The following is a 13,033-nucleotide window of genomic DNA, read 5'->3' on the forward strand; positions in this document are numbered from 1 at the left end:
GTGTCTGCTTTGTTAGTTGATTTGTAACATTACATTCGGGCGTCTCTTGGCATTGTTTTTGTTTTCGTGTAACATGTGAGTTGTTTACGAGCAGTTGCAATAAATTTAAGAGAGACAATATCTGAGTTAAGAGCAAGCTTAAACAACAATGTGATAGCTAAGCCATGAACAGTGCTGCCAGCCTTGAAACTATTTAAAGCTAAATATGTATAAATATAGTAATTCAAAGTATGAGTAAAAGACTAACTCTAAGACACTTAATGCCAAAAAGGAATTAAAGTAGCTAAAATTTCAGCATTATAATAGAGATTGGCTACTTGTACTCTCGCGACTCGCGAGCAAGCTAGTTTTTAGCGGCGGCCAAGCTAAAGTGCCAACATTGTCGAACGGCGACTCAATTGTAAAGCATCGTCGGCTGGCATCGCTCAAAGCTGCGCTCAGTTCGGTTCGATCATTCGTCGCAACAAGTCTAGTAAAGTCAGCGCGCTTCACACACAGCGCAGTCGAGAGTCGAGGGTGGCGCAGTGCATGGCCCAGTCTCCGTCTCCGTCTTCGTATTCGTTTTCGTCTTCGTCTTTCTCTAACCAACTGTAAAAAGGGCGCGCGAGTGCATTTAACTCAGAGCATAAATTTACAAAAAGTAATTGTCGCTAATTTTTTGGTGACACTCGCGTCTCGCGCTCATTTATATGTATGTGTAGAATTGTATGTCAAATCGAACGTATTATGATATATTATGCAATTGGTCTTTTCTAAGTGAAGAGTCAAATTGTGAGTGTGTTTCTGTAATGCGCCGAAGAAACGAAAAGAGCGAAAACCAAGGAAAAGTGAAGCCATCCAACCACAATTGGCACGGCACTAAAAAGCCGTTTTAAAGCAAAAACAAATACAAAAGAGCAATAAATACAATAACAACAAATACAAACAAAAAGTGTAGCTGAATTTTAGACATGTCGCAGATAAAAATGGCGGCTGCAGCGACTGCGTCTCCGTCTGGGTCCACGGCGAACATTTGCGTCAGCTGCGCACGCCAGCGTCAAAGTCGACGCTGCGTCGGCGCCGGCGCAGCTGGAGCAACCGGCTGCAATGCTATAATGCAAATTTATAGCGCTTGGGCGCTGCTCACGCTGCTGGCGGCCAGTGCTGCCTATGTGCAGAGCGCAGCCGTTTCCTTTGGTATGTTTGTTATTATTATTGTTTTTTTCAGCTATAGCCACATTTCACAGTTCCTTTATGGCGTGCTGACCCTAGACTAGCTAGACTTTCATTTCATTTCAATGCGAAAAGAAGCTCTCAGAAAACAACGGTTTGTCATTCATAATTCGCAAGAAAGCCCCATTAAGGCATTAATTACTTAATACTTATTTGTAGATTTATGTTTGTATTTCTACGCGACTCATCTAGAGTTTCTGTGTCTAAACAAAAAATTTACTGTGAACCACTGTCATTTGTATATATTTTCTGTGTGTGATCTTTTTTCTGTTTATTTTTTTGCGGCGACAATTCGTGAACGTGAACTGTAAACCGGTCTTTGTCTTTCTCTCTCTTATTCACATGGGTTTTATTACTTATTTATTTATATTTTTCATCATCTTGTTTTTGTATTTATTTATGTATTTTTTATTTTTTTTTGGTTAAGCGCGTTATTGTCGTTCTTATTGTTGTTTCACTTATTTTAAAGACCTTTCAGAACTATGAACATAGCCAGACTTTTGTTTTCGCTTGTGACTTGTTTCAGTCCACTTTTTCGACGTGATTCACCCCCCGGCCTAGGCGTTATAACATTAAAAATAATTATTTAACTGCACGCGGAAGCCGCAGGTTCAATGAAAATTAAATCGAAAAAAAAAAAATCTTACCTGAAAGACATATAAAAATAAATGAATGGAGTAATATTTTAATTACAATCAGCAAAAGAGTGAAACAGAGAGGCGGGAGAGAATGACAGATTGGGAGAGTGGAGAGTGGAGAATGGGAATGAGTGAGCGACCGACCTCATTGTCATTGAAATACAGTTAAGAAGAAGAACAATGGCAGCGATGCCATGAAGTTCAGCAGTTGCCAGTTACCGTTAACCTCTCGCCTCTTCCTCTTCCCCTCGCTTCTTCCCTTCCATCGTGCAGCCGCGGGCAACTGCAACAGTTGTTGTTGCTGATGTTGCCGTAACTGCGAACAAGCGCAGCTTTTAACCCTGTGTTCCGCTGAACTTTTTCAGCATTAATTTGACGTTCCATTTCGGAAATATGCCAATTGCAGCTGGCGAAGAGATGAAGAAGAAGAGGAATGAGTTAAGTGAACAGGCGAAATGAAGAACAAGCTGGAAGAGTGATGTGCCAGAGATTGTACCATGTTCGCCTTACGCTCCACACTATGTACACTATGCAAAACATAAAATAAATACAACCCTTGCAAAAACAAGAAGTTGCCAGATCTGCTCAATAACCATATGCATATGATATATGTACACACATGTATTCAGAGTCTAACCGGTTACTGAATCAATTTGCTTAAAAACAAAAAACAAAAAAGAACCAAATCAACAACAATCACACGAAACAGCTAGAACTGTTTTTGTTTTTGAATTCTTTTTATTTTTAGTCGTTTGGCAACAAGAAGTTAAGCTGCCTCTCACACACACTCACACACACACTTGGAGGCTTTTGCTCTAAGCTCTTGATCTGTTGATGTCATAAGAGTTCAATTAGGTGCAACACGCCCACCCGTTTAGCCCGCTGGCAGTTAAAATGCAAATAAAAGCTGCACAACCAAAAAAATGAAGAAGAAGAGAGGTGCTAGAGCGAGAGAGAGAGTGGAAGAGCAAAAACTGCGATAGGCTTTAGATGTGTGCGCGTCAAACAAGCGCTCAATTAAAATGCAAATTGACCGTTATCTGAGCTGACTGTCCACGCTCTTACACACACACACACACGCACACTCTCTCACGCGCTCTCTCACTCAAAATGGCGACACTTGAAGATGTTGTTCTTGTGTTTCGTGATTTTGTGTTGCCATTGCTGTTGCTGCCGCTGTTGCTAACAGACGCCCAACGCCCACTAGCTCGAAGCTTTATCTAAATTGGCGCAAACTATTTTGGCCAGCAGCAGCAGCAGCACTCACACACATACATATACATATATATGTATATACCAGTACAAGCACTTACGTTGTTGGTAATTTTTTGCTAATTGCTAAAATGGCCGGCTTGATTTATGTATGCGACCGTTACAAGGCAGCAGGCGGTTGCGAGCATATCTCTCAGTTTGTATGTGTGTGTGTGTGTGTGGAACCATGCTGAACCGGCTGGAGCAAGAACGGGCAATGCTCGGTCACGCTGCTGTTGGCAAACTGTGCGGCAACAGCAACAGTTGCCGTTAGGCTGCCTGCAATAAAATTGTTGCTGCTGCACGCAATGCCAAGCCACAACAGCAGCAGCAGCAAGAAACAGTTAAAGCTGAATGCATGTCAAGTTCTTAGCATTTGGTTGTTGTTGCCTTGTTGTTGTCTTGTTTATACTACAATTTATTTTATTTAGTTTGCTGCCGCTGCACAAACAAAACAGACAAACGGACAGCAGCAGCAGCAACAGCAACAACAGCAACAGCAACACACGCTTGACCCATAAGCGAGATTGGCCAACAGGAATTGTAGTATTGTCCACTCATTCTTTTCTCAACAAATGTGGGTATGTGTGTGTGTGGTGGGCTAGCACTTAACCCTTGCTGCTCTGACTTTGATAGTTGACCCAATTTACAGTTGGTAAAAAAATCTGAAAAAAAACTTAAAAAAATAAACTACTTTCAAACGTTTTTTTTTTTTTTGCTTCTCGTATATTTTGTAGCTTTTTATGCGTCAAGTGTTTACTAGTCTCTTCTTCTGCTTCTTCCTTCTGCCTTCACTCACTCTCACTCTTATGCTGACTCTCTTTGCGCTCCGCCCCTCTGCCACACTCTAGTGCGCTGTGTAATTTGTTTTAAACAACAACAACAACAGCAACAAGAACTTTTTTTTTTTTCATTTATTACGAGTGCTTTGGCAGCACACTCAACGGCTGTGCGTAGCTTTTTGTGTGCAACTGTATGCAACTGTGCGTAATTATGATGCTCTGCGCATGCAATATGCAACATGCCACAGAATTTTTTATGTTATGGCCAGGCCAAGAGCCACAGAGCCACAGCCAGAGCCAGCGCCAGAGCCAGCAGCAGGCGTGGCACTCGAAACCGATGCTTGACAATTTACAAGCCAAGTGCTGCGCTTAACACATGAGCGAGCTGCTGGCCCAAACAAGACCCCAAACAAAGCCCCGAAACAAACAACAACAACTGCAAGGCCGCAGCCTCTGTGGGTGTGCGAGTCTACATGTGTGTGCGTGTGTGCGAGTATGTGCACCCATTTTAGTAGGCACCTGTAGATCAACATTGACTGCCCTTCAGTTAAGTTCAGCCCTATTCAAGTGACCGCCACACACAGCTCACGCACACTTGAACACATACAGAGATACTCAACCATATACACACACATACACATACATTCACACACACTGGCACAGCCTCTCAATTATACTTGCCGCACACTCACGCAATTTTCAAATGTTTTTAGCCATTGTAAACGCGATTCGGTAATCAAACTTTAAGCTTTCAACACAACTGAAACAAGGCTTAACAAAACTAAAATTTCCAAACAATTATTAAAAACAATTTAAAATAGTTTATTTTATGATCAGTATTTTCCATGTGATTCTTTTTGGGCAATTTTCAGCTTTCCATTCAGAAGGGAGAAATTTCGGGTCAACTCAATTCATGTTCTGCTCTAGAAATTGAGACAAATTATTAACGGCACATTTATGAGTCGGCAACCCAGCTCCCCTCCTCCATAAAAGGGGCAACATCAAGTGAAATTTTAGCCCTTTCTTTGCTCTGGTTGGCTGGCCACTTCCCAACCTCCAATAAAGCCCCATTGAACCAACAGTCCGGATCAGGCCAAATGCGTTTCTCGTCTGCTGCTGCAGCCAAGCACAACACTCATTTAACTTGTTATACGTTTCTATACACACATGTGTGTCAGTGTGTGTCTGTGTGAGTGTGCTTTTAACCCAATTAGCTAAAGCTGTAACTAAAGCTAGAGTTCAGTGGCATAAGCCCCGGCTTTTATAGCCAATGCTCTCTCAGTCAACAGCCACATATACAACAAAAACAAAAATATGAAACATAAAATATTAAAAAAAAAAAAATAGGTAACAAAAAATTGCAGTAAACCTTATTGCTTTGCGGTGCTAATGGGCCAAAATTATAAGTGATGGCTCAATTTATCAGTCCGGGCCGTCAGTAAAGTGTCAGAGGAACTAGTTTACTAGCCAAATGTAAAGGAAATGCATTTGTTTATCTCGTATTTTATTCCCTTGTTGATGGATTGGAGCTATTTCTCATTGAAGAAAATACATTTTGGCAAGATGCTGCTGATTTGGGCTTAAAGCGACGTGGCAACGTCGTAATAAATTTAATGAATAAAAGTCAACTTATTGAATTTATTTATTTTTTAATTACCATTTAGTATGTGTACAATATTAGAGGATAAATTTTGGTTTAGTTAGTGAACTTGAAATCTTTACAGCAAAGCATTCGGTATTCTCTGTGCTCACAATGAAGTTAAGAACTGCTTTTACTTTAGCCAAAGCCAAAGCCAAGTAAATGTTCTAAAATCTTTGGAAAAGTAAAAGTTTAGCGATTCATAGAAATTTGCGCTTAAAACTTTCGAATAACTAATCTGGCTTGAAGTTTCTGTTCAATAACTGCAATACCCAAGGCAATTCATGGTATTTGCTCAGATATAAAATTCAAATGGGTTTTAAATGTTATTCTTGATTAGCGATTGAGCACGAAATGAAATGGAGTCGCCCACGCCCTAAGCGTCTATTTTGTAATCTATAGAGTTTCAAGTTAAATAAACACACGATGAATAGGAAAAAAATTAATAACAAATGATGGCAATTATTAATAAGCTTATGAGCTGAAAAACAATTTGTGAATCATAAATGCAATTCGAGTGCAGTTTTTGTTGTTTGCTGTTTGTTGTTGAAGCTGAAGCTGAGCATTCGAATAATTTATTAAAGTGCAGCACGTGTCGAGCCACTTGGCTATTAATGTCAAGTTCACAATAAACTATGTGCGAGAGTGTGCGTGTGTGCTACAGTGGCTGCAAAAAGCAAATGCAAATTGATTTTGCGCATGAAATGTTAATAGCCCAAATGCGTCGGCAATTGCATAAGAAATGGCAAAGGCAGTGGGCGAGGGGGTGAGGGGCGGTCAGTTGAAGTTGTAATAAAAATGTAGCAATATATATGAAGTGTGTGCAAGTAGTGTGTGTGTGTGTGTGTGTGTGTGTGTGAGTCAGTGACCCAGAATATAATGCAAAGAGTAGTTTTTTTTTCCTACAGCAAGAGCAGCGAATCGACTGGCGCAGCAACTGGCGGCGGCACATTGTAAACACATATTTCATTATTAACAAACAGCAATAACAACTCGCACTCGTGCTTTATTAATTTAGCTGCACATGTGTGTGAGTGTGTGTGCAGCTTGTATCTTTAACCTCAGGCGCGCAAAGTTCGAGTGCGAGTGCAAAATAATTGAGCAACTCTTGACGAGCTGCTGCTGCTGCTGCTGCTGCTGCCTTTATAGGTAGACTAGATGCATGTTATTCAATTAGAAACTATATCAAATTAATTGAATTTCACTTATAGATGCTAGACATGTTATACAATGGCTGTACATGTGGCTGTCCACATGAGCGACAAAGTAGCGCTAGCTATTTATAGTTTGATTACACTTCTCATCTGAGCCGGCAGAGAGGCATGACCTGAGGCATGTCGCCAAGGTGCTCCATATAGAGTCTCATATATGTCTATATATATATATATGTATATGTGTTCAATGTGTGCGCCATAAATTAGCAGCTCTTTGTAAATTTGTGAGCAACTTTTACCACACACTCATTCCTATCTCACTGTCTCATTCACTCTCTCTTTATCTTTCCACAGGTGATCTGCTGTCGCATCCCACCTTTAAGCCGCTGTGCAGCGTTCAGCACGAGCATTTCATCGAGAGCGATGGCAAAGAATCTAGTCTGATTATTGAACTGAAGCCGGGCAGCTATGGCGCCCAGCACAAGTCCTGCTCCCGCATACTGAGCGCCCCGCCCAGCTATGGATTCATTGTGCGCCTCATTCTGCCTAAGCTGCGCCACACCCAGCGCACCGACAATGCCAGCAACAATCCCTCGTCTACCGCCAATTCCAACATTATGCCCGCTTTGGTCAGCGCTAACAAACAGTCGCAGTTGATGCTAAATGCGACTGCAGCAGCAACAGCAGCAGCAGCGTCAAATGCTGCCTCCCCCTCTGCCATTGTTGTGGGACGCACCTGTCCACTAAATATTGTAAGTACAAACGATTCTGAAGTATCTAATTGAATGTGTGCAAGCTAATCAGCTGAAGATGTGGACAATAGAGGGGAGCATGGGCATGGGCATGGGCATGGGATAGCTGCAGATGATAGGTGTAGATTCTATATTGAGGTTAAACTAAATGCAATGAAGTATTTCTTATGAAAATAATAATTTAAATTGAATGATTTTGTATGCATGCTGGAAGATGATTGAGATGAAATTGTTAGCTCTAGCCATCTAGAAAATTTAATAACTGGAAAGTAAGCAAGCAACTGGCAATAGATGGCGCTGCCAACATAGTGATATATAGAATTTATAGTTCAGATCTAGACCTAATAAATATTAAATTTCCTTTGAGCAAGAAATACAAGCTAAACAAAAAAGCTAAAAACTACAAAAATAAAGCTAAAATTAGAAACTAGAATCTGAATTAAAAACTACAAAATTAAAGCTTAAATTAGAAACTAAAATCCAAGCTCAATAAGCGACTAATGAATAGATGACGCTGCCCAGGTTAATAAAAGTTGTTTTTATATTAGCAACTAACGCAGCTATTAGAAATAAAACTTTCATCAATGAAATCCAATTCAATCAAAATTATATAATATATTTCGCAGAAAACCCTCCAATTAGTATAAGAAATCAATAGATTTTCTACAACGCCTACTTAATTAATTACTGAAAATTAACTAATCGCAAGGGAAATTGTTGATAGCTCTTGTTTAATTACTGACTAAACCTAATTGCCAAGTGCGGCTCGTTGTTATGCCAAAAAGGGCTGCAATAGAAAGAGAGCGCAGCCAGCTCAACATTTAGTTGAGCAATGTACAAACAAATAAACAAACAAACAAACAATCAATTAACAATTAATTAATTGAATGCAACCAGTTAGCCAGCCCGGCTAAGTGCTGCTGCATCAGTAGCTATTTGATAAGTGCAGCTAATGATTGCCAATTGATATTGTGCTATGCGATATCCAATGAGATGCAGTTCGTGTGCGACTCGATTTACTCATTAAGAACAAAAGCTGCAAATTGTGTGACATATTCGCAGTGCGCAAACAACGCAAACAACAATAACAACAACAAAATTTGCATATGCAGGCAGCTCAGACAAAGAAATCGTTTATATAGTTGAACAGTTGTAGATATAAGTATATATACATATGTATATATGTATAACTACCTATATATATGTATATAAAGGTATAGATATAGCTATAGCAAGGTAGAGATACTGGCAACCGCACCCGCAACTGAATCGTTGATATCCTCACATGCGCAGCACAATTTTTTATGGCTTAAAGACTGTCCACGTTTCATTGCTGTCAAACTGTCGTCTATCTGTCCGTTCGTCTGGCTGTCCGTCTACCCGTCCGTCTGCCTGTCGCCGTAGTATTTATGGCAACGCAACGTCATAGCCGCAACTGAAAGTGTTGTCTGTATATCTGCTGTGTTTCGTTTCGTTTCGTTTCGTTTTTCCTGGCCAAATGAGACAAACGTGTTTCAAATACACAACAACTTTTCAGAACTCACAGCAAATGCCAAAAACGGGCGCGCTTATGCAAATCGCACGCGCTCGGAATATATCTCTCGTTAACTGAGAGCAGAAGCAGCAGCAGCAGCAGCAGCAGCAGCAGCTGCCTCCCATCAAGCCCCTCTACTCCGCTCTCCCTCACACTCTATCTCTTTCTCTCTCTGTGTCTCTCTCTCTCTCTGTCTGCCTCGACTACCGCAAAGACTTATCCATAATTTAGCAGCTTCAGTTTCGCATTAGTTGCACTCGCTTAATGCCTCCCAGCTCAGCTCTAGTATATTTGTTAAATTGACAGCGAAATTAACTGTAATTGAGAACAATTCGAAATGTCAAAATGTCTTGTGAAAACCGCAAAATAGGTCAGAACACCCGCCCATTACAAAACCTCAATACAATTAGCCACAAATGTTGAAAAGTACTCGATGCTCACACACACACACACATACACATATACACATGCTCATGCAATCAAATCAAGTTTTGTTAACCTTCCGAATCGAGTCATAGGCAGCGCATAAATTAGAATTAAAGCACAAAAGTCACAATAGCTCACAGCTTGGTCTGTATTTCTGTCATTTTGAGGCGAGTTCAATGCTAACAAAAAATCCAAAGTAAACACAAAATCTCACACATTTTGTTTTTGTGGTCACGCATGCGCAGTTAAGAGTACTCACACACACATACATATATATATATATACTCACACACGCACACACCCACCCATGCATTCACTCACTCATTCATTCATGTATTCAGTCAAGCCAAAGTCAAAGTCGAAATGTTTTTCACGTCGATGCTAGGTGCAGATTTTGCCAAACTAACTCTAATTGCGTTAGCCCAAAGAAAGAAAACCTTGATTTGCAGACAGATGTTCAGATACCATCTAAATGAGGGAACACATTTAAATACTATATAAATAGATATAGACCTCTGTATGGAATCACTGTGCTAGCTTGGTTTTAAGTGCCAAAAATTATAAATTTCCAGAATTAACAATTTGGTATAACATTCTCTAGACGAAATATACGCAATAGATATAATAGAGTAATTTCAGTGCATTTTTATAAATTTTTATGAATGTAATCTATTAAAAATATGCTAGATTTGAAATGTGTTTTTTTTTTTAATTTTTTTTTTTTTTTCTAAATAGTTTTTTAAATTTTTGTTTGTTTATTTATTTATTTATTTATTTATTTAATTTTTTTTGAGAGTCTTTATATCAGTTTCATATTTTTACTGAAGAGATTAAATATCTTTAAAAATTCTTTAAAAAACATTGGACTCCTATTTCCCATTTTCCATGGGGCCAGTGCAAAATGGATAATATATTGAGAGTTAAAAATAAAATGTTAAACACAACCATAAAAATACTTTAGAATTTAATAAAAAAAAAAATAAATAAATAAAAGGTAAAATTGCTTCAAACCAGTCGAAAATATGCGAGTTGGAGTCAAGCGGTGAAAAAAGTTGAGTTTATAATCCAGTTTATGGAATTTGAGGCATAAGCAAACAAATGTAGAGATGAACTGATTAAAATTTTTTTTTCCAACTATTAAAATGTTTTAAAAAAAATGTTATTTTTGCAAATGGTATAGAATAAGTTTGCTGAAATTTGCAAAACAAAAATATGGACAAATATTCAAATTCCATTGTCAAAGAATTTTTATCACAGTTTGTAGTTTTGTTAGCAAACAACTGGAAAAAATTGTTAAAACATTGTATTTGTTTGTTTTTAACATTTCTTAAAGATATTATCATCTGATAACGTCGCTCTGGCTTACTTAATTGAATTAATATTTGTTTAGCCGCAACTGTATTTAGTTTAGGAACAGCAGCTCGCAAATTTGAATAAATATTTGAGATGCTTAACTGGCAGCAGGCGATAATATAATCATATATTGTATGCATTCTACGACTTTTCAGCATGCATGTGTGTGTGTGTGTGTGTGTGTGTGTGGGGGTGTGTTCGTGTAAATGCATATTTAATATATGAGTTTAGAGTTTCGCATATGTTAACTGAAATTGCTTTTTGCGCGGCGACGTATATAAATATAAATAAGAATGTATAAAATAAATGTATAAATGTTTCACAATGTAAATATTTAATTTGCCATTATTATTGCCGTTTCCCATGCCAAATATTCCAAATGTATTCGCAGTTGACTGTTTATTGTGTGCACGTTTACATCTTTGTTTAACTAAATAATTTATATCACGTCGGATTTCGTGTGCCTTGGTGTGGGCGCGAAAAGATTTTTGAGTGCTTTTTATTGTTCGTAGTTTTTAGACCCAATTTCGTATGTTTCTACCATCTCGATTTGCATTCGGTATGCGAGCCGCGTAACTTGTTTGCGCATGCGCGAGTAAATATTGGAGCAGTTCTTTAGATCTAATTGATTTTCTCGCTTTGCCTTTGCAGTTCAGCTCGTTGGATCCGCATACGGCGCAATGGCGCGTGGATCCCTGTCAGCTAGAAGATACCGCCTCCGAAATGGAGGATCCGGTACGTTTGTTCCACGGCCGTGTGAGAATCGTGTGGGAGCACGGAATGCATTCACTCAAGTCCAAGCTGATGGTCACGGTGCTGGGCAAGGGCGAGCAGTGCAAGGATGCGAGCAAGCATCAGTGCCTGAAGATTGGGTAAGTGGTACTTATAATACTATATGGAATGTAATAACTAATGGGAATCCCTCTGTTCGCAGCGACGAGCCCATTTTGTGCATCTCCAAGGAGCTGGCGTGCGATGGCATACGCCATTGTCCGTACAGCAATGAGTACGACAGCGACGAGGACTACGAGCTGTGCTATAAGCAGCGTCGTCCTGGCGCCGGCACGCTGCCCTCTGCGCTGGAGTCCGATCTGTTTGAGCAGTTCGCCTTGGAGGTGTTTCGCAATCTGTTTGCCTACGATGCGCCCACATCGCCGGAGGATATGCCGCCGCGCAATGGCAGCGCCGGCGAAACGGAAGCAGCAGCAGCAGCAGCTTCGGCGGGAGGAGCTACAGCAGCAGCTGGCGTCAATAGCAATTCGACAACGCAGCTGCGTAAAGTGCACACCAAAGACATGAAGAAGCCGGACCCAGGCTCGCCCAATGCCATCGGCACTCAGTTCGCCACCGAGCTGGATGGCAAGGCGCAGGATAATGACACCGTGGAGAATGGCATTGTGAATGGCAGCGGTGCTGGCAGCGGCTTCACCCGGCGCAACTCCACCCGCAGCGGACTCCACTCGGACCTGTCCAAGTACGGGCCGTGGGGCTATCTAATGCTCGGCATGCTGCTCTGCGGCGGCGCGCTGCTCATCTGCGGCCTCTGGGGTACGTTCAATTGCACACTTTTGTAGTTCAAGTAAGACATAGACATCAATATTTATGTGAGTTTTCTTGTTCGTGTTTTGTTTTCGTATTCTTCGTCGTACATTGCGCATGCCATACAACTTTTATCCGTATCTCTGTATTTATATATCTATGTATCTATGTATCTCAATGTATTTCTTTGTATCCATGTCTATGTCTAACTTTCACAACTCGCCATTAACTGCCTCCTCTGTGGCCGTCATCTCGCAACAGTTTCCTGTTGTCGCTTGAGCTCTCACATTCAATCCATACGTACACTTACAGCTTCCGCATCGCAGCACGCTGTCAACAATGAGCGCGAGGCAGCGCTGGCCGCAGCCAATGGAGCTGGCATGGATCCAAGCAGCGCCACATCGCCGCCCAACTACGAGGAGCTGGATCCGCCACCGGCATATTCCGTGCTCTTTCCCAATCAGAAGGCCGCCAGCAGCAATACGCTTAATGCGCTCGATGGTGCGGTCGCTAGCACAACAGCGGCAGCAGCAGCAGCAGCAGCAGCGGCTGCGGCAGCAGCTGCAACAGCAGCAATAACAGCAACAACAGCCACAGGAGCACCTGCAGCAACACTAACAACAGCAGCAGCAGCAGCAGCAGAACAATCACAGCAGCAGCAACAGCAGCCACAACAATCAGGAGACGAGCCAGCAACAACAACAACAACAACAAACTAGCTCTAAGCCTGACATTAAGGTCGCCTTCAATGGG

General features: G+C 40.8%; 1 protein-coding gene across 1 annotated transcript; it reads left to right on the plus strand.

Moving 5' to 3' along the window:
* Positions 1-424: 424 nt before the first annotated feature.
* Positions 425-12,918, plus strand: LOC6578877 (the record flags this gene model as incomplete). Its single annotated transcript, XM_002004740.4, has 5 exons — positions 425-1,176; positions 7,031-7,428; positions 11,393-11,613; positions 11,676-12,289; positions 12,593-12,918. Coding segments are annotated over exons 1-5 (1,785 nt in total), but the record flags the coding sequence as incomplete, so codon positions are not given.
* Between the last annotated feature and the right edge of the window lie 115 nt (positions 12,919-13,033).

This window comes from Drosophila mojavensis, unplaced genomic scaffold (assembly GCF_018153725.1).
Source record: "Drosophila mojavensis isolate 15081-1352.22 unplaced genomic scaffold, ASM1815372v1 contig_80, whole genome shotgun sequence".
Classification (NCBI taxonomy): domain Eukaryota; kingdom Metazoa; phylum Arthropoda; class Insecta; order Diptera; family Drosophilidae; genus Drosophila; species Drosophila mojavensis.